At 37.0% G+C, this 22,804-nt stretch overlaps 1 protein-coding gene and 1 long non-coding RNA gene across 2 annotated transcripts; both read right to left on the reverse strand.

Annotated features, from left to right (window-relative positions):
* Positions 1-11,964: 11,964 nt before the first annotated feature.
* LOC120536172 (G2/M phase-specific E3 ubiquitin-protein ligase-like) lies at positions 11,965-13,718 on the reverse strand. The gene is made up of 4 exons (XM_039764500.1): positions 13,534-13,718; positions 13,095-13,276; positions 12,552-12,724; positions 11,965-12,218 (listed from the first exon to the last, which is right to left on the reverse strand). The coding sequence occupies exons 1-4, from the start codon at positions 13,691-13,693 to the stop codon at positions 11,990-11,992; spliced, it is 744 nt and encodes a 247-aa protein (XP_039620434.1). The 5' UTR covers positions 13,694-13,718; the 3' UTR covers positions 11,965-11,989.
* Positions 13,719-13,734: 16 nt separating this feature from the next.
* Positions 13,735-16,432, reverse strand: LOC120536173. The gene is made up of 5 exons (XR_005635056.1): positions 16,276-16,432; positions 15,982-16,064; positions 15,798-15,852; positions 13,941-14,033; positions 13,735-13,822 (listed from the first exon to the last, which is right to left on the reverse strand). It is a non-coding gene; the product is annotated as an uncharacterized LOC120536173 (long non-coding RNA).
* Positions 16,433-22,804: the final 6,372 nt, after the last annotated feature.

Here is a 22,804-nt window from a genome sequence, read left to right on the forward strand (position 1 = left end):
TGGTGCTAGCAGGTGCATCATGATTGCTGTCAGAATCTTCATCACTGCTGCTTTCATTGTCAGTACTCTCATTACTGCTGCTTTCATCTCCAGAAACATCACCTGGTGATAATGGTGTAGGTCTGTAGTCTTCATCGCTATCCTCACTCTCACTGAGACAGCTGTCATGACTTTCAACTGGTGGAACCCTGATCTGAAGTCCACCAGCTCGCTTCTCGTAGAAAGTTGACGTGGTCATTTAGTTCTGCCAAAAAATAAAAAGCAGAAATCGCATTTATATTCCAGTATGCTATTTTTACATTAATTCTAGCAATTAAATAGGATCAAAATGCAAAGCATTTGAAATCTATGCACAGGAATTCCTATGATATTGCACCTAAATACAATATTATTCATATGCAGCCGTTATTGTCGAACGTAGCGAAAAAGCGACAAAGCGAAAACGGCGTATAACTTCCGAAATTTTCGTCACATGTAGTCTATTCTGAAATATCAATAGAAGCAAACAATAAACTTATATGTATTTTTATCTTAGCGTAATTTACCTCAGTGTGAAGAATTTCTCGAAATAAGCAGTCAAACTCCATGTGCACGGAAACGCAAACACAAACACATCGCTTTCAAAAGGCGGTTGTAGTTTCCACTACGACCGCTAGATGGGATGAGAAGCGTATCGAATACGCAGCAACGGGCATTAGCGGGATACACGTGCCACCTTTGCCTATGAGGGGCCAAACAGGCCATAAATCATATATTTTCGAACGTGATCTATTGGTTGACACGTGAACACTATTGGTTTATGAATATTTACTATTGGTTTGCATATGTACAATATTGGTTTCATTCATATGAACTGCACTGGTTCATGTCCGTATTTTATCGGTTTGTGCGTGAACTCTATCGGATTGTATACGTATGCTTTTAGTTTGCATATGAACTATTGAATTGAACTTTATTACTGGTTCACGTGCGTTAGCTAACGGTTTGTGAGTGAATTGCATTGGTTTGCGTGCGTATGCAATCGGTTTGCATATCAACTATATTGGCTTGTGTTCGTATACTACTGGTTTGCTTACGTATAGCACTGGTTTTTCATATGCACTATACTGGTTTCACGTGGGTAATATATTGGTTTCGCATATGAACGCTATTGGTTTTGTGTATGCACTAGATTGAGTCCTTGTCAGTCTTCTACCGGTTATATGCGTGCATACTATGCCGGCTTTGTGAACGTAACATGCTGGATTTATGTGTGCACTATATCGGTTTTGCGTACAAAACATATTGGTTTACGAACGCACACTATTGCAATGTTGTGTGTGAACTATATCGGTTCTGCGTGTGAACTACATCGGTTGTTCACGTGGTTTTCAGAGACAGTGGGAGGGGCAAGGAAAAGAAAACTTGGGGGCTGCCACAATCAGCCATTTTCAAACGCGAAGAGGAACGGGTAGGAGCGATCATTTAAAAGTGCTGAAAGTTTTCGCTACAGTAAGTTTTTGAAAGGGTTGGGAGGTAAATAAAAGTGTTTAATGGTATTTGCCCCTAAGTCTGAAATTAAGTATAAACAGTTTAGTTGGTGCCTCGCATCAATTGTCAGCTATTTTGGTGTGTTTGGACCTAACAAAAAGTGTTGGCATTTGTCAAAATCGAATTAAAAAGGGAAATAATTGAAATATTATTCTGAAATAATTAATGAAAATGCCATCAGACCACGAGATAATTGATTATTTTTTAAGTATTAATGATACAGTATGCAGGCTTGAAACTGTACAGAATGACGCAAACCAGCTTGAAAGAATCCATCGTCATCTTGGAGATCATCTTCAGTTAATTTTTGTAATTCTAAATACCCTTCACTCATTGTCTAGTGAAAATCAAGCCTTTTCCATTCTGAGCCAATTACATAATATGTTAAGATCTGTTTATGATCAAACAGAGGAAAGAATATTGTGGTTAGAAAGAAATGAAGATGTTTTCATCCAAGAGCCTTCAGAAAATCAAGGAAGATCAATGATTAGTCATTTCTTTTCTGGTAGGCCAGGAAGACCAAAGTAAATAAGTTATTTGTGTTATTAATTGAACTAATATAAATCATTTTGCTTTAAGAAATTGTGACAATTGTTTTCAGCACAAAATAAAGAAAAATATCCTTCTGCTTTAAAACTTGCAGTTGCATGTTGTGCGGAGTATCAAACAACAACAAGAACATTTATTTATATAGCACATTTTTATACAAATAATAATAAAGAAAGGAATAGTATATTAGTAAATGCTGGCGATGTCTAAAGTCTTGTGGCCATGAAAAAAACTGACAATGTAAACTACAAATACTTTAAAGCTGGCTATCTGGCTAAATGTCTGTGTAATATTTTGTAGTTAGAATATGAAAATTGTTCTTGAATTTTGCAAAAGGATTGGTTTAGTTAAATTTTTGTGTTGTGTTATTGTTAATCTCCCTTCTTTGCTCCTGTGTAGTGTGATGAACCCCATTGCTTCTGCATTAATTAAAATTAATGAAAACTGTGGAAATAAATTAATTCAAAGCCTGGTATATTGTTTATGTACAAAGTATATGAAGTTACTAAGCAAAATTTGGTAAAAGGTTAAAATATTTTCCTAAAATCTGCAAAACTATAGTATCGGGAGACTTAAAAAACAATACAGAACATTCTTTATTTTATATATTTCTTTACTAATGAAAATCATCCTACGGCACTTTAGAAGTGCAGATCTTTTACACAGTAAGACAGTGGTGGTTATTGAAGTGCCAGCCATGTGGTTTATAATAAAAGAGCACATTGCCTGTCTGACATTTCCTTATTATTCCATTAAACTAAATTACATTGAAGTAGAGTTAAAACAGAAATCTATAAATGAACCTTATAACTTCATAGTGGTACAGTAGTTACTGGTTGTAATGGAAGGATTTTTCTCTGTAAAGAGCAAAGGTAAGATAAAGAGAGGAAAGGAATCAGGAGAGCAGATGGGCGTTGGTCGCTTCAGTGCAAACCCAGCTGCAGAGACTAATGTTTTGGGAGAAACAGATGGGAATGTTCTAAAGATACAGCCAAGGCTATGTAAGGGGTTGTTTTTCACTTCGAGAGGCTTTTTTCACATGTAAGCATATTACTGTGTCTTCTGGTACTAGGCACTGCTTCAGTCAAGGCCAAATGCCGTGTCTCGTGGAAGGAGGGGGTAGGCTGAAACTGATCACTTCTGCATACACTGCTTCCACGTAGGCCGCTTTTGGGCAAGGACACCTAATTATTATATAAGGGAAGGTTCCGCCCTCAGTTTCTTTCAACTCTCAACCGTGGGGAAAGGTGCACACCATCCGGTCTCTTGATAAAAGGCCACGGGCTGATCCTCTGACAAGACTGCCATGCGGGCTCCCTCAGTCTACTGGTCTAGGATGATGGCTCTGGGTCTTTTGATATTTCTGCATATTACTGTAAGTATAAGTTTGTTTCTTTAAATATATTACTGCAAGCATATATATATTTGTTTCTATAATCTATTGTTACTGCATTATACTATTCATATGTATTTATATGTTATAATTGAATAAGTAAATTTTATTGAAGTATCGGACCTCTTCTCTCTGATTTTTGCCCACTTACTCTAAAGAACCCCTTGAACCATTTTCCCAAATCAAAACACTGGTGCCACTTTAAAACCTCTCAGTTGAAACCTAGGCTTGGTCTTTGGTCTTCATGTGTCCAAGCTGGTTTTTCACAAGATATGTAGATTTTCCTCCTACATGTGCACCAAGTCCAATGGTGACTCTTAACTTGACTCCTTTGAAGGCATTTGAGCTGTGATGGACACACAAATTCCAAGGTTGTTTTCTGCCTTTGACTTGTTGCTGATGTAATTTTCTCCATTCCCCAGATCTCTGAACTTTATTAAGATAGTTTGAAAATGAGTGGATGTTTCAATTATGATGCTTTGTTGGAATGTACTAAATAAAAATAGATTTTGTATCAATTTTAATCTGTCTTACAGATAGCACTTTCGCAGTATTTTAGCAGTTGTAATTACTCCTGAATTTAAGAATCCATTAACTCTTGTAAACCCTTACAGAATACTGGTGCAACTAGTTGGAACCTCAGAAATTGTTCTGAGTAAGCAGCATGTCCATAGCGTGATCTAGACAGATCTCCTCTTAGTCACATTCATTAAGGAACAGATGCACTTATTGGCAGTGCAGAAGGACATGTAGAGTACAAAAAGTGTATCTGCCTTTTTACTTTGTTTCAGCTGGTGTTGTAATGAGTCTTTTGTCTCCATTGTCCGCCCAGACTATTGCACTTCAGTAATGTTTAAATGTTAATGTAAATCCTCAGCCATACAGATAATTAATTTCCATATAACTATTAATTCTTCTCAGTCTTTAACTCATCCTTATTCCAGCTGTCATTGATGGATGGATGGATTTTAATAATTACATTTTTTTTTTGCTTATGATATTTTCAGTAGCATACGATATGAAAATTCTTTGACATTTGGTATTTGTGCTTAGAGGTTTATTTCTTTTTCCTCCTGATTTGCTACTGTGACAGATACTTATGCATCGCACCAAAATATGTAACATTTTACAGTGTATACTTTAATGTTCCTGTGTAAAATAAACAGTTAAAATTCTAAGAAGGTAATGTATCAGTTGAATTCAGTATTGTTCAGTGTATTTATCAGTCCATCTGTATCTACTGTAAATGTATATTTACTAGGCTGACCGGCCTTTTAAGGCGACCGACTTTTAAGTTGACCACTTCTTAAGGCAATTCAATATGTAGATCAATTTGATATTTTATACAAACTCATTAATTTGGTTATATTGCATTTGAGCGGTATTACTTTAATACTCATAGTTTCTGTTATTTTTGTGATGAAATTTAAACTTTTTTTCTATATTGAGGTCGCCCTTTTGAACCCCCCTGATATTTACTATGTGGTGAGACATTTGTACTCCATCAACATTAATTATTTCCAGAGACATAATTTTGTCTATTTTTCCAGCGCATCGCGCACAAAAGCAAGGGAACGATGGGAGCACCAGAACTCTGCTCACATCATGTCGCTTCGTACCGCAAGCTGCAAGTAGCAAGTCTGTGATAAGCGGAATACCGCTACGCTTTCCACTCACGGGACGGAAGGACAATCCCCACCGCGTTTATATAGTAAGAAAGAAGAAGAAGATATCGCACAGTCTGGAGTAGAAAATCATCTTTTACCTGGAAAAACGAAACTACAAATCCCATCGTGCATTGCAAAATGGACGGGGCGTGTGTGAAACTCCGCGCCTGCGTAGCATTCACGGGACGGAAGGACAATCCCGACCACTTTTATATAGTAAGATGTGTACAGGTATCAGATACCCAGGAATCTTTTGGAAAACCTAATTGATTTAGGATTTTCTTGGATTTCTATTGCTGTATTGGCACACGGACATTATATCGTCATCGACAAAGAATGGGACTCCTTGCAAACTCCAGGTTCAGCAACATCTCTGACTCTGAGCTTGATACTTTAATTCTAGAAATCAGGCATTCAACACCTTACATAGGTGAAAGATACATTTCTGGCAGCCTGTGTTCACATAACATTCGAGTGCAATGAAGGAGAATAAGAGAAAGACTTCACATAATTGATCCTGTTGGAACTATAATTCAAAGAAGGTATGCAATTCAAAGAAGAGTATATAGAGTTCCTGGACCAAATTATCTTTGGTAAGTGTTTTGTCTTTATTAAAATTGCATTTAGAAAAACTATTTTTCACACTTTCTGCCTCTTATTTGATTTGAATGCTCAGAAAAGTACAGTCCTATAGGCTCTGCATTGTAATCCTTTTTTATGGTTTGTTCAACAAAACTATAATTTATATACAGGTGCTTTAACGAAAATTTGTTGACACACCTCATAATAATTTACTGTTATTAAATCTGAATAGGTGCTGCAGTGGAGCAGTGGTTGATAGTACAGCTTTGAAACAATGCGGCCAGGGCTCACATTTTGGGTCCTTGCTGTGCGGAGTTTGCATGTTCTCCCTGTGTTCATAGGGGTTTCCTTTGGGTGCTCCGTTTGTATCGCACAGTCCAAAGATATGCAGGTTAGGCGGATTGGTGACACTAAATTGGCCTTAGAGTGTGAGTGTGTTAACCTTGCAATGGACTGTCGCCCTGCAGTTTGCTCCCACTTTGTGTCCTATGCTTGATATGACAGACTCCATCTTTCCTGCAACTGAGGATAAGACAGATTTGGAAAACAGATCAAAAAATGGTTAGCTTTCTTAAGGTGTATTCATTGTAATATACACTTCCTCCACAAAAAGTTGTAAAATGTTTGCACATTATTAACGTTCTTAACCTTCAATAACTGTACATGTATATTGTCATGTCTATCAGTCATGTAGCTTTCATAATAAAATGTGTAATAAGGTAAACCCAGCTTTAATTTTAAAATAAATTGTAGTATCAGGTATATGTCTCTAAAAAGCTTGTTTGAAATTAAAAACTCAACTATGGGGTTCTCTCACTATTTAAGGTACTGTATGTCTGTATACTAGTTTTTAAAGTTCATCTTTACCTATTTTTATCACCCATTTTCTTTTTCCAGGCACATAGACAGCAACCATAAACTAATCCCATGGAGGTTTGTTTTTCATGGATGTGTAGATGGTGTCACACACGTGCGCATGGGAGGCAGCTAAAGGGCTCAAATGAAGGCAGTTCGGGGGCATGCCGGGGTGTGGCAGAGTGCACTGACTAGACCATCCCCGGGGGATTTCACCTGGCTCTCCTGACATCACTTCCGGGACTGAGCCAATGGAAGTCGGCCACACCAGCTCCAGTCCCTCTGATGTCACGTCCGGCTATGAACCAATGGTGGAAGACCACGTGCCGGATCCATATGACCTCACTTCCTGTCTCCCCCTTTAAAACCTGCCCCTTTTCCTTTGTTTCCTCAGTCTTGTTCTGGACTCAGTTGAATGCACTTCAGTGCTGATTATTTTGATAAAACGACCTTTTGCAGCCAGGATACCACATTATACGGGTGGCTGCCCCAACTCTTTATCTGTCCATGTCTCCTTCTTGTGACAATGGTTATAGTCGTACAATTGTGTACATTGAGGCTTCGAACAACAATTCTGCATCAACAGTACGTACCTTTTTTCAAGAAGGCGTGAGGCATTTTGGATTACCTTTAAGGGTTCGAGGAGATGCAGGTTCTGAGAATGTGCTGGTGGCAAGATACATGATCAGCGAAAGAGGACATGTTGGACGCAGTGTACATAATCAAAGGATTGAGTGTCTTTGGGCAGAATTGAATAGAGCAGTGACCTCATATTTTAAAGGTATATTTCTGTTTATGGAAGAAAATCTTGTTCTTGATAGCAACTCAGAAGTTGATACGTATTGTTTACACTACATATATACGCCTCGAATTAAAGTTGCTGCGAATGAATTTGTTAATCAATGGAACAACCATAGTTTAAGCACAGAGAATAATTTTTCACCACTTCAGTTGTGGACTGCAGGTTTCTTGTCTGCAGGTGACAGAGTGAACAGCTTAGGATTTGTCACTTGTGACTCATTTCCACATAATTCTTCACTTGAAAGGGAACGCATTCCAGAAAATATTTTCACTGTATTTACCGAACAGCTAGAACAACAACAACAACATTTATTTCTATAGCACATTTTCATACAAACAGTAGCTCAAAGTGCTTTACATATTAAAGAATAGAAAAATGAAAGACACAATTATAAAACAAAATAAGTCAACATTAATTAACATCGAATAAGAGTAAGGTTCAATGGCCAGGGGGGACAGAAAAAACAAAAAAAAACTCCAGACGGCTGGAGAAAAAATAAAATCTGTAGGGATTCCAGACCATGAGACCACCCAGTCCCCTCTGAACACTTGCACCAAATGGTTAACCCCCTCCATGATGATCATAATCATGGAATTAATCATTTCTTGACTATTAAAGAATACCTGGGGTCCATTTTTGTTTCGAGTTAAGGTAGTTAATATTTACTTTTTCATTGTCAGTTACAAATGTAACATCCTCAAACACAAAAACCTTTATCATCCTACCTCCTTGCTCTTGTTGTATTTTTGCAGAAATATATTAATAAATGGGTACATAACAGACTCACTGCTTGAATTTTTTTTTTTTATAAATTGAGTTTTGAATTAATTGATTTGTTTGAAAAACTTTGTTCATGTAAATGATAGTTGTAAATATTATTAGGTACATTAAAACGGTGTAAATTTTGAAACATATCCTTATATAAAATGAAGTTAAAATTATCAGCTTGTAGTGACTCTTATTTTTGTCTTGAGTAAGCATACAAATAAACATTAAGAACTGAAAAGATAATCCGTTAGGTATAGTTTTATTCATTATTAACTGTACCCTAGACCTGTAAAAAACACAATAAATCCAGGATACAGCAACCCAATTTCCTGCATTGTCCACTTTAAAAATTGTAACGCACAACTACTGTAGATCTGAAAATCAGCACTAAATAGCAATTGTGCATGCAAGTGCAAAAAAATGTAAATACATGTGTAAAGGAAAAATTAAATCTTTATTACTTGAAACAATTTTCACCATTATACTGAACTTTTAAATGGCTTGCTATTCTGTTAATTTTCATATTAACAATAATAAAATGTGCAATTCTATTACTACAATATAAAGATAACCATGATGAACTTTATTTATTACAAAAATAAAATTTTATGGGTGGCACAATGGTAGCGCTGCTACCTCGCAGTTAGAAGACCCGGGTTCGGTTCCCAGGTCCTCCCTCCCTGCGTGGAGTTTGCATGTTCTCCCCGTGTCTGCGTGGGTTTCCTCCCACAGTCCACAGACATGCAGGTTTGGTGGATTGGCGACTCTAAATTGGCCCTGGTGTGTGTTTGTGTGTATCCTGCGGTGGGTTGGCTGGGATTGGCTCCAGCAGACCCCCGTGACCCTGTGTTCGGATTCAGCGGGTTGGAAGATGGATGGATAAAATTTTATAAATGTATCAGAAAAGTGCAGTTGTTTCTAATTTGAATAAAACTTTGTTTAAACATTTTTTTCAAAAATCAGCAGACATTCTGATGTAATGGTACTGTAACACAAAAACAAATTACTGTATACCAGAGGATTGTGCACAATTTAAAAAGCTGAAACCAAACAATTAATACAGGAAAAATATTTTTGGATAATTTTAACAATGTGAAATCTTGTAACAGCACTGTAAGCCCAAAATTGGCACATCTTTCAAAAATGAGTTTTAACCTCTCATTAAACTGCACAATAGTAACACATATAAAGGCTGTAATTTCAAATACTAATGACAAGGTTCTGAAGACAGAATGATTGTTACTTCCTTCTCTAAATCCACAACAACATACTTTTCCAAATCTCAGTGAAATGTGATATTAATGTTAACCCAATCACTATTTTTTGTAAATTTTTAATGATGAAAAGGGTAAGATAGATTTATGAATTTCAATGAGTTACTCCTTTTGTGCAGTAACAATGAAATACTTATGGGTTATATATGTCTCACTATGAAGTCATTACCGGATTATTGCACGTTTGTATTTATTATGTCTGCCCAAATCCTGGAGAATTCTGAATGGCGAAGTCAAGGTTGCATTTAAAATCTTCATAAACATTATGAACTGTAAGTAGACATAAAATATTGGCACATGTGTTTGCAGTGGGGAACAGATTTTTACTATAAATGAATTCAATGGATGGCTTAGTTGTCCATCCAAGTGCTGGTGGATAATCTGTTCCTGTAGCAAATGCTAGAATTTGACCAAGTGAGATGTCTCCATCCCCATCTGCAAGTAGAAAACAAATATACACAGTATTACATATAGTAAGCACTCATTATATAAACTGTATATAGTCACATGTACATATGGGGTAAAGGTACAGTATCAAAATCCTCAAGAAACATATTTACTTATAAAAAGACACAGCATTGTCAAACTCACTTAATTTAGTTATATATTAGAGAGGTCAAGAGTTTAACCTGAAAGCAGGAAAAATTCATGGGCAAGGTACCAGTCCACCATAGGGCTCACTTAATTCATACAGGTAGACCTGCACTGACACAATGCTTCTTTATAGGCACCAAAGTTAAACCAACATGCATGTCTTGGGAGGCGTGGAACAAAAGCTGGAGCTTCTGGGAAAAAATCCATACAGACACTGGCAGAGCATGCAAACCCCACATGGACAGTGAATGGGTATTAGATAATAACCTGGTATAATGAATCCATGAGGCAACAGCACACCCCATTAAACTGCCTCCAATAAAAAGGTTATTGTATCACTAATAGTAATAACCTGAAAGGAGTGAAATGGCAGACCAAAAAAAAATCATATACAGTGGTGTGAAAAACTATCTGCCCCCTTCGTGATTTCTTATTCTTTTGCATGTTTGTCACACAAAATGTTTCTGATCATCAAACACATTTAACCATTAGTCAAATATAACACAAGTAAACACAAAATGCAGTTTTTAAATGATGGTTTTATTATTTAGGGAGAAAAAATCCAAACCTACATGGCCCTGTGTGAAAAAGTAATTGCCCCCTGAATCTAATAACTGGTTGGGCCACCCTTAGCAGCAATAACTGCAATCAAGCGTTTGCGATAACTTGCAATGAGTCTTTTACAGCGCTCTGGAGGAATTTTGGCCCACTCATCTTTGCAGAATTGTTGTAATTCAGCTTTATTTGAGGGTTTTCTAGCATGAAGCGCCTTTTTAAGGTCATGCAGGTCATAGCATCTCAATTGGATTCAGGTCAGGACTTTGACTAGGCCACTCCAAAGTCTTCATTTTGTTTTTCTTCAGCCATTCAGAGGTGGATTTGCTGGTGTGTTTTGGGTCATTGTCCTGTTGCAGCACCCAAGATCGCTTCAGCTTGAGTTGACGAACAGATGGCGGACATTCTCCTTCAGGATTTTTGGTAGACAGTAGAATTCATGGTTCCATCTATCACAGCAAGCCTTCCAGGTCCTGAAGCAGCAAAACAACCCCAGACCATCACACTACCACCACCATATTTTACTGTTGGTATGATGTTCTTTTCTGAAATGCTGTGTTCCTTTTACGCCAGATGTAACGGGACATTTGCCTTCCAAAAGTTCAACTTTTGTCTCATCAGTCCACAAGGTATTTTCCCAAAAGTCTTGGCAATCATTGAGATGTTTCTTAGCAAAATGGAGACGAGCCCTAATGTTCTTTTTGCTTAACAGTGGTTTGCGTCTTGGAAATCTGCCATGCAGGCCGTTTTTGCCCAGTCTCTTTCTTATGGTGGAGTCGTGAACACTGACCTTAATTGAGACAAGTGAGGCCTGCAGTTCTTTAGACGTTGTCCTGGGGTCTTTTGTGACCTCTTGGATGAGTCGTCTCTGCGCTCTTGGGGTAATTTTGGTCGGCCGGCCACTCCTGGGAAGGTTCACCCCTGTTCCATGTTTTTGCCATTTGTGGATAATGGCTCTCACTGTGGTTCGCTGGAGTCCCAAAGCTTTAGAAATGGCTTTATAACCTTTACCAGACTGATAGATCTCAATTACTTCTGTTCTCATTTGTTCCTGAATTTCTTTGGATCTTGGCATGATGTCTAGCTTTTGAGGTGCTTTTGGTCTACTTCTCTGTGTCAGGCAGCTCCTATTGAAGTGATTTCTTGATTGAAACAGGTGTGATACACCACAGTTAGGTGATTTTTGAACAAGGGGGCAATTACTTTTTCACACAGGGCCATGTAGGTTTGGATTTTCTTTTCTCCCTAAATAATAAAAACCATCATTTAAAAACTGCATTTTGTGTTTACTTGTGTTATATTTGACTAATGGTTACATGTGTTTGATGATCAGAAACATTTTGTGTGACAAACATGCAAAAGAATAAGAAATCAGGAAGGGGGCAAATAGTTTTTCACACCACTGTACTTATGCAGTTCATTAGCAAAACAAACCTTGCACATCTATTAAGTGATCTCGCCACCATCCTATGATTTTTGTCTGCAGTTGTCGCTTATTGCCACCTTGATACTCCAAAGTGATAGTAAACATTTTGTCCATTTCTTGCCATGTGAGTGTTTTTTCTGTGTAGCATAAGGCTGGGTAAAATGCCTTGGGAAACTTGTGAATTGCATCCAGAACACCAAGTGTACAAAGACCCTGTTTGAATCTAAAAAGGAAATAAAATGTACAGAACTATCACTTGAATTGTTCTGAAATGTTGTAAACAAAGCCAACTACAGCAAAGAAGATATGTTCTCCTTCTTTCATCTGCTAAGTTTTACTGTATAGTAATCGCTTTGTAACCATTTCTTAAAACAGGGTTGTTAGTTCTAATCTTAGTTAACAGGAACATCAGATTTAAAATGTCTTTTAAGTAACAGAAAAATATAATAAAAGGTATACAAACATAATAAAATTATTTGACTATTATGCTACTAGAAATACACAATTTTAACTTTTTCTGTGCTATTAAGAGAAGGAAAGATTAACCTATACATACCTTTCAAATACTCCTCTTGTGCGCCCGAAAAAATACCAATTTGTGGCTTCTTCAACAATCTGTTTCGAACATTCAACAGAAATCACCCTACGTAAGCACCCTGCTAAGCTCAAAAAATCCTGAAACTTCAAGACAGCTTCATTTGCTTCACCTAAGGTTTTTACCTCATATATCTGAAATATAATAAGAATCACAACATTGATTTAGGAACCAATACAACAGATTTACTTTGCTTTAACATTTACTGATCAAGCAGTAAGTCTCTTAAAACTGATTAATTACTCTCAGTTTAGACTAATCTGTCCATTGATGACTCCCCCACAAGTCTTTGAATTTATTGGATTTCTCTAATGCCAAACAGTTATTTTTGGAAAGAGAACTGCTTTACTGTTGATAATTCCAATTTTACATGGAATATAAGATGCAGGAGACAAGAGCACTAGTGTATTTTCACATGTTAAGGACAAAATCAGAGCTGATGCAACATAATTTGTTATCACTTACCATGTATTAAATTGAAAACAATAATTTAAACATAATTACTTTTTGTAATTTTGACCTTATGTCTTCATCCTCAATGTTCTTAAAATCACATTTAACATTTCCGGGTCCACTGACCAAGGCATCATACAACTCAGTTGCTATAAACTGTGGTGGTGGTCCTCCATGTACAAGGCAAACAGCAATAGCTCTCCCTGCAATGAAGTAGTCATCTGTTCTCACAGCTAAACAAACACAGAAACAAATGCATGTAGTCAAGTTCATTTACAAAAAAAATGTGAGGCTTACTACACCATATCAAAAAGAATAAATGTGTAATAGAGATATAAGTCATGCAAAATACAAAATGCAGTACAATGTGAATTTATGTAAAATTAGCCAATAGTCAAAGTACTGAATACTCTCAGCTTTGTAAACATTACGTACAAAACTCTGCAATCCCATTTTACTAACATAATTAATAATAATATAAAAAACATACCTGTACTATTGACTGCTAAGTATTTTTTATGTTCTGGCCCCATAAAGAGAGAACTAGATTGGAGATATCTCATCAAAAGTCTCAGGAATTCTCTGCGAGGTCCTCCAATGTCAACAGCGCCTTCTGAATGGCCAGCGTCATCAGTAAATTTAATGGACATACGTTAGTTAGGAGAATAGCTTATTTCTCTTAAATCCACGTACTGCTCCCTCCCACAGTGAAGATCTGTTAATGTTAAAAATGCTGCTTTCTTCTTCAATAATTACATCAGCCAAATTTTGAAGAATGCCTTGAAGAAGGAAACTGACAATGAGAAATAAGGAAACCTTTCAGGCGTAAGATTGTCAACTCTATACAGCTATTCCTTGGTTTTAAAAAAAATCGACAATGTTTGATGAAATGCATACCGATCACCCGATGAATCATTAGAGTTGTCACTGAAGACAATGGGCCCTTCTATGTCATCATCTTCGGTCACTTCCAAAATATTGATGCACTGGCTACAGAATAGAAGTTTTAAAAAAGTGTAAAAATGATACAACAGCCGATTGTCAAGGTATCAAAATGGTGAATAGAATTTACTACAGGGCTGAGCAAAACTGGCATTTACCTTTCACTAAGCACCACAAAAAAATAAAACATTTGATATTTTATGCAGTTCACTAAAACACTACACTTCCCTTATTGCATACTGCAATATTTATTAAATATGAGGTTTTTTCCTTTCTTACTATAATAGTATAATAGTATGTTTAACAAATCCCCAAGGTATATTATCCTTCTTATCCAATTACAACCAACAAACTCTTCATTCCTGCTTGCATGTCATTCTTCTACCAGCCTATTAATGACAAATGCAAATACCTTATTGGCTACAGTAACCTCCATCAAGAAGACAAACGCCAAATTGACGTTCAATTTTTTGTTTTACAAAGTCTACTGTTAATTTAACTTGGATATTTTCTTTCGTACTAAAAACATATTAAATGCAAATACATACTGATAAGGATCAATAGGACAGCATTTTTTCACTTAAGAAACATAAGTAAAGTTAGACCTCTTATATCACTGAAAGATGCTGAGAAATTAATTCACGCGTTTGTTTTCAGTCGACTAGATTACTGTAACGCACTCCTCTCAGGACTACCAAAAAAAGACATAAATCATTTGTAACGAGTGCAGAATGGAGCTGCTAGAATCCTAACTAGGAAAAGAAAATCTGAACACATTACTCCAGTTTTAATGTCACTACACTGGTTACCTGTGTCATTCAGGATTGACTTTAAAATTCTGCTTATGGTTTATAAAGCCTTAAATAATCTCGCTCCATCTTATATATCGGAATGTCTGACACGTTATATTCCAAATCGTAACCTCAGATCCTCAAATGAGTGTCTCCTTAGAATTCCAAGAACAAAACTTAAAAGAAGTGGTGAGGCAGGCGGCCTTCTGCTGTTATGCACCTAAAATCTGGAATAGCCTGCCAATAGGAATTCACCAGGCTGATACAGTAGAGCACTTTAAAACACTGCTGAAAACACATTACTTTAACATGGCCTTTTTATAACTTCATTTTAGTCTTAATTTAACTTAATCCTGATACTCTATATGTTCAATTTCCTCATAATAACTATTCATGGTGGCTCTAAAATCCGTACTGACCCCTACTCTCTTTTCTGTTTCTTTTTCCGGTTTCTTTGTGGTGGTGGCCTGCGCCACCTCCACCTACTCAAAGCTTCATGATGCTCTAACAATGATGGACGGATTAAAAGGCAGAAGTCTACGTGACCATCATCATCATCAAGCCCTTCCGTGAGAACCCTAAATCCAAAGAGGACTGTTTCATTTATGTTAGGTAGAATGCCCAGAGGGGACTGGTCAGGCGGTCTCATGGTCTGGAATCCCTACAGATTTTATTTTTTCTCCAGCCGTCTGGAGTTTTTTTTGTTTTTTCTGTCCCCCCTGGCCATTGAACCTTACTCTTATTCGATGTTAATTAATGTTTTATTTTATAATTGTGTCTTTCATTTTTCTATTCTTTAATATGTAAAGCACTTTGAGCTACTGTTTGTATGAAAATGTGCTATAGAAATAAATGTTGTTGTTGTTGTTGTATTTTCTCCTACAGCAACTGTTGAATATGCATTTGTAGATGCACCCTGAAGGATCGTTTTCTCAGTTTCTGTCACCAGCTGATCTTGTAAAGTAGTCAAAGTAGTTTCATGATTCTCATAACCAGGCAGTGATCCTCTGTCTATACCCACATGGTTTGTCATTTGGAAAACAGATGTTTCTTGGAGTTGCTTTTCAAAATCACTGCTGGAAAAAAAAGAATCTAGGTTAGAATGCATGTAGCACAAACACTAAAAAATATACTTTTTAGTATATCTCAAATTTAATTTGAATGCAGTTCTCATAGTATATATTATGAATGACATATAAACGTACTGTTCCATTTCATAGTGAGAATCTTCATAAATACAATGTTTGCCTTCATTGTGTTCTGTTTCATTGTCGGAGGTGTTTATACACTAAAATAAATAGTCCTCAGTTACATACTGGTTACAAAGTTTACAAAATTACCCAACACAACACTCTCTCCAGAATATATTTTAAATAAGGTTTGCAAGGTGTTGGACCCTATGCCAACGGCATTTGGTACCAGGCAGGATCCAAGCCTGCCAGTCCACCACAGGGACATTTACACAACTATCATCATCCTAATAAAAATATCGTACACACCTTCTCAATGATATCATCAGGAGACTGAAGAAGTGTTTTGTTTGGTCTAAGGTACAACACCTTGAAAGAAAATACTTTGTTTATCACAAATCCAGACAAAGTTTGTCCAGCCACTAGGTTTGGTTTAACAACTTTATTATGTAGACCCATGAGAATTTCAAATCTGAAATAAAAAGTTTACAATTAATGAAACATGGATTTTTTTTTCCATGACCATATTTGAATTCACACAGTTCCATTGATTGCTGGATATTCAATCCTTCGCTTGAAACAATTGTATCAGTGTGGTATAACAAAAAAAATTACGTACATTAAATAGGCTAAACCAAAGTAAATCCTAATGGCAAAAAGCCTAGGCAAACTCCACACTTTACATTTATAATTGCAATATTTAAAATGCAAGTTACAGGCCTGAAGTTTAGTGTACAAAGGTAAGTCTGAGCCTCTCACTCACTTTGAAAACGATAGCAACAGCCTTGGCGTGTGGTTCACAATAGAAGGGTGAAAAAGAAAATTATATCAATGATGACAAAACAATCGTTTCAAACATTTGTACCGTGAAAGGGCAGGGCGCAGATTAATTTGCATTTCAGAAAATGAAACCCGAACGTTGTATTTTAAAAGATCATACAGCTTATATCTTAAAAAAACATTCACACTTGCTGTATGCTTGAATCAATTTTATCACTGAAAACTCATCGTAATTGTTCAATTATCATTTTCCCATCCCAGTCCTTTTGAAATTCCACTGCATTCTTCACATGACCACTGTCAAGCAGCCATTGCTTTGTTCCTCATCTTGGGAGCACAACAGAATTAGCATCAGGATGTAGCACTACATCTTTTGTGAGAGTGTTTGGGCCACAAATTCGTATTTTAAAAATTCTGGAAAGAATAAAACATTGGATACAGCATACTGAACCTTTAATCCTTCACTATAACATTTTTAATAAAATCAATATAAAATTTCACACACTTATTTCTTCCCTCCAACACGTACCTTTTTGCGGCCAGTCTTGCAGAACTTTTTGAAGACTGTAGCATATTTAACCTTTTAGAAAACTGCGGAACATTTGCACAACGTTTTCCTGATAAAGGTTTAGATAGTTCTCTATCGGATACATTCGCAGAAGCCATAGAAGAACAGTGAGGTACATTAGGAGGTTGTAGACTTTTTTATTTATTTTTTTTAATTAATTTTATTGCAATCCATACAAAGCAATCAAGTTTTTACAAAAAGTAAAATTAAGTTAAGAACAGATCGATCCCCACCCCTGAGAGAAGAGAGCAAGCCAAACGATGTAAGATTTAAGGCTTGTAAACATACCTAAATTAATAAATTCTCTGTGCTTTATAAACTTATTTTAAAATATTACTGATTAGATCCTGCCATGTTTTGAAAAAAGTCTGTACGGATCCTCTAACTGAGTATTTGATTTTTTCCAATTTCAAATAATATAACACATCTTTTTCCCACTGACTTAAAAGAGGAGAGTTTGGGTTCTTCCAGTTTATCAGAATGAGTCTGCGTGCCAAGAGTGTAGTGAATGCAATCACAATTAGTTTGTCTTTCTCCACTTTAAGCCCCTCTGGAAGACCCCCAAACACAGCTTAAAGCGCACACGTACCGGTCCCGGGACATAACAGCGTTTTAAAAACGTTACAGTAATGTGTGCATGCCCATCTGCCATGCATCTTGACACCCTACCCATCAAATGAAACTTCAAAGTCTCGTCTTTCCGATGATATAAACCATTTTGACACACAACAACCACAGCACTGACACTAAAGCCTTTTTTACAGAGAAGTACATACTTTTAAGAGTTGACTGTCCCTACCTTTGAAGACCCCCTGCAAGTCAAACATCAATATTTCCGAGCAGTATTGATCCCATTGTGTCCGTAAGGCTCCAGCGAATATAATCCAGTAAAACGATTTAGGTCCAAAACACACGATATATTCTCAAAGGGACAAAAACTCCAGAAAACGTTTCATAACTTGAGACCACCTACGTAATTTTTTTTCATTTATATTGACCATATCAGACGTAATTTGTTTCTGTCGGCGATAACCATGCTACCGCATGAAACACGGAAGTGTTAGCTTCCGAAAAGACATCTAAGTTGGCCAATTACGACGGGTCTGGGGTTGACTGGCACCTCGTATAGCCAACCAGTGTCACAGACAGCTTGAAGGATGACATACAACTCCAAACCCTGGTAGAATCTACCAGTTTGATTGGACACTGTGACTGACACTCAAAACTTACAGCCAATGAGCAGCCGAGCATTTTGATATGTAACTTGCCATACTAACTTGTAAACAAAACGATCGGAGCTGCGTGAAGGTGGCATTTGTGCCAGTCTGCAGAGTTGGTGCGTGGTTGTTTATTGTGATTTCGACAAGTTTTTTCGCATTTTAAATATGAAGTAGAAGTTTAAACGTAAATAAACGCTCGATTAAATAATAGACGCATGTACGCGTTGCGAAAGTATTCAACCGGCACCCGGGACGTCTAATGGCAGAGAGCGACGTGCCACGCCCTTGTGCTTTCTGCTTGCTAGTGATTGCTGCCATCAAGTGGCACATGGAAAAACACTGAGCTGTGTTGTAACAGTTTGTAAAAGAAATATATATAGTTTGTGTGCATTTTATAAAAAAAGTAAAAAATAAAAATATAAATATATTTTTGGCCCATAAGACTTGTATTGACTATTTTTACATAGAAATGTGTATTTTTTATTGTTTTTATTATTTTTATAACTAATAGAGTGACACTGTGTGTAGATATAGATCTCTTTAGGTGTAAGCTTTCAGTAGAGCCCTCATTGATATCTGTGGGTTGAAGCATTCAAAGTTATTACACTTTTAACATACGGTCCAAAATGTGGATAATGGTCCCTCTAAAAACCCCTGGGCATGCCCACATAAAAACTGGTGTAAAAATGTCATTTTTACAGGTATTCTTTACAAATTTGAAATGTGAGTAGTCAACAAGTTATTCTGTTGGTACATAGTGTGTTTCTGTCCCCACCTACCTACTGCAGCTTTATTTTCTTTTATTTTCATAAAAAAACTTAGGCGAGAACAAAAAAATATGTTTTTTTTGTGAGTTCTAATGTGCATAACTGTTGATCAGTCACACCTACAGTGATTCTGACTACTAAGGGTGAAACTAGAGAATGTTACCTTTACAAAGAGACCAAACATGTGTTTATACTCCAGATAGTTCAATAACAGCAATGATTCTAATTTGGAGAGGTCGAATTACAAGCGATTTAGCAAAAATGACCCCGAATGATAAGGGGTTGGGTTAGGAGGGATTGTGAGTCCAAGGCTGTCTGAGAGGTCATTAAAAATTTTTGTCCAGAATGACGTTAATTTGGTGTACGCGGCCCAGAACATGTGACCTAGTGAGGCTGGGACTTGGTTGCAACGTTCGCAGGTTGGTTTTCGCCCTGGAAACATTTTGGAGAGTTTTAGTCGAGACAGATGTGCTCGATATATAATTTTGAGTTGTATAATTGTATGCTTTGCGCATATGGAGCTTGAGTGAATTCTCTGCTTTGCTACTTTCCACTCCTTTTCTGATATATTAATTGAGAGATCTTTTTCCCAGTGTCCTCTTGGATCTTTGAAAGGAAGGGATTGTAAAATGATTTTAGGAGGTTGTAGACTTTCATATTGTTCGCCCATGCCGTTGGATGATGAACAAGTCCAATTCAGTGCTTCGTCAACTGCTTTCACAACTGAAGGGTGGCTCAGAACAGATGAAATCAAATCCCTGCAAACATCTATATGCCTTGAATTATCCATTCTGAAAGATTGAAAATTTGCCAACATTCAGATTAAACTACAAATCCGTAAATGGTTTTAAGGTAAATGCCTACACTTGCTGTACCTCAGAGTCAAATTCTAATGGCAGTTAACTGCAAGAAAATTGCACAGTAAACTCTGAAAATGGAGCTATATAATTCTGTACTTTAAAACGTGTATATAAATATGTAAACACTGTACCAAATGTACGTCTGAGAATCCAGTTTTCCGATACGCCATGTTTTAGACTGAACACTGACTATTAAAAATAGGGTAAAGTTAGACCAAAACGATGGATGTTCATAATGAACTTCTTTAAAGTATTCGGTAATACGATAAAGCCAAATAAAATAAAACAACACTTCGGTTTTCTCAAATGCCAATAATTCTGCAATACCAACAAAACAGCTGACAATTGATGCGAGATTGCGAGGCACCAACTAAACTGTTTATACTTAATTTCAGACTTATGGGTAAATACCATTAAACACTTTTATTTACCTCCTAACCCTTTCAAAAACTTATTGTAGCGAAAACATTCAGCACTTTTAAACGATCGCTCCTACCCGTTCCTCTTCACGTTTGAAAATGGCTGATTGTGGCAGCCCCCGAGTTTTCTTTTCCTTGCCCCTCCCACTGCCTCTGAAAACCACGTGAACAACCGATGTAGTTCACACGCAGAACCGATATAGTTCACACACAACATTGCAATAGTGTGCGTTCGTAAACCAATATGTTTCGTACGCAAAACCGATATAGTGCACACATAAATCCAGCATGTTACGTTCACAAAGCCGGCATAGTACGCAGGCATATAACCGGTAGAAGACTGACAAGGACTCAATCTAGTGCATACACAAAACCAATAGCGTTTATATGTGTAACCGATATATTACCCACATGAAACCAGTATAGTGCATATGAAAATCCAGTGCTATCTGTAAGCAAACCAGTAGTATACGAACACAAGCCAATATAGTTGATATGCAAACCGATTGCATACGCACGCAAACCAATGCAATTCACTCACAAACCGTTAGCTAACGCACGTGAACCAGTAATAAAGTTCAATTCAATAGTTCATATGCAAACCAAAAGCATACGTATACAATCCGATAGAATTCACGCACAAACCGATAAAATACGGACATGAACCAGTGCAGTTCATATGAATGAAACCAATATTGTACATATGCAAACCAATAGTAAATATTCATAAACCAATAGTGTTCACGTGTCAACCAATAGATCACGTTCGAAAATATATGATTTATGGCCTGTTTGGCCCCTCATAGGGCCCTCATAGTGTGCTACTGCTGCTGCCGCTGCGCTTTTTGGGAATAAATCGGAAAGCCAGACCTTTAAACAGATTGATTATCACGGCACTTCTACAAGGTGGTCCAGATCTAATTAAGCAGATCCAGAAAGTCTGGGTGACTTTGATTTATGGCGGGACTATTCCAGTTCGGCGCGAAGACGATTCTTTATGTCGTCATTTCACACACTTCTCGATGGTCCGGGATTTTTCGGGTGATTTTCAATGTAATAAACTTAAGTCATAGAGTAATGAACATTTCATAATTAGATCTGGACCACCCTATACAGAATGTATTAAGCAAAATGAGACCGATTATTTAATTTGTCATGCAAGTGCATAATTGCCGGATTTTTCCATCATGGAAGGTCATTTGTAGAAGAAAAACGTAAAGCAGTGCCTCACCTCCGAATACACGATTCTTTCCTCGTGTTATCCATTTCTGGTTTTTATTTTTCGGACTCATTTCTTTTAGTTCCTTCGAGAGAGTATTAAATTAATAACAATACATGTCCAGTAGATGGCAGTAATAGATCAATAGTGTCCCTTACTGAAATTGCTCGGAAGAAACTGCACTTCGTCTATTTAGCAAATTAAAGTGTGAATCTACAACTTAGCAACTCCATCCATCCATCCATTATCCAACCCGCTATATCCTAACTACAGGGTCGCGGGGGTCTGCTGGAGCCAATCCCAGCCAGCACAGGGCGCAAGGCAGGAAACAAACCCCGGGCAGGACGCCAGCCCACCGCAGGGCGAACTTAACAACTGACTTTCCGAATTAACACACACTGTAAGTAATGCCAGCATTTCACAGAAATTAACTAAATTCTCACAATAAAATATTGTTTTGCAGTTCCACGTAAGCACAGCAGCCTAAGCCATCTTCTGTCATAAGTCAGAGAAAGACTTGACTCGTTATCTGGACTGCTGCGCGGGGCATTGTGGGACATTTGCAGTTTGTGCGTTTCAACGGGGTGTCACTTCTGCGTGTGGTACGATGACAGTTAACAGTCAAATCCTGGCCACAAGGACACTGACGGAGACTTGTTTGATATCGTACAGACATTAGAAAGTTTTCATTCACACAGAGAATCACAGACACAATGAATATTACTAATATGTTTTATATATAAAGCGCCTTTCGCATAAGTGGCCAAATAGTGAGGGGTACAGAAGAAGGACTCAACGTGACGTATAGTTTGGTGGAAAATAGGTGAATATACCTTAAAGAAATCCTGTAAAATTTCATTACATTAATTGTGTACTTTCACAATCAAAAAACGAATATAACAAATGGTTATAACAATGATTTTCAATAGATTTTTTAACTTTTTGGTTTTGTTTCTTTCTTTTCTGTTTTTCTAGTTTGACTATGGAATCGTGTAGTATAAGTTC

This window comes from Polypterus senegalus, chromosome 10 (genome assembly GCF_016835505.1).
Source record: "Polypterus senegalus isolate Bchr_013 chromosome 10, ASM1683550v1, whole genome shotgun sequence".
NCBI lineage: Eukaryota > Metazoa > Chordata > Cladistia > Polypteriformes > Polypteridae > Polypterus > Polypterus senegalus.

What these genes read in the sequence shown, in the direction of transcription:
- LOC120536172 (XM_039764500.1), bottom strand. Translation starts at nt 13,693, where the DNA reads ATGTCCATTAAATTTACTGATGACGCTGGCCATTCAGAAGGCGCTGTT. An exon ending in CTTAGCAGTCAATAGTACAG is followed by an intron (nt 13,277 to 13,533) that starts GTATGTTTTTTA and finishes GTGTTTGTTTAG; the next exon opens with CTGTGAGAACAGATGACTAC. An exon ending in TAAGGTCAAAATTACAAAAA is followed by an intron (nt 12,725 to 13,094) that starts GTAATTATGTTT and finishes ATTATATTTCAG; the next exon opens with ATATATGAGGTAAAAACCTT.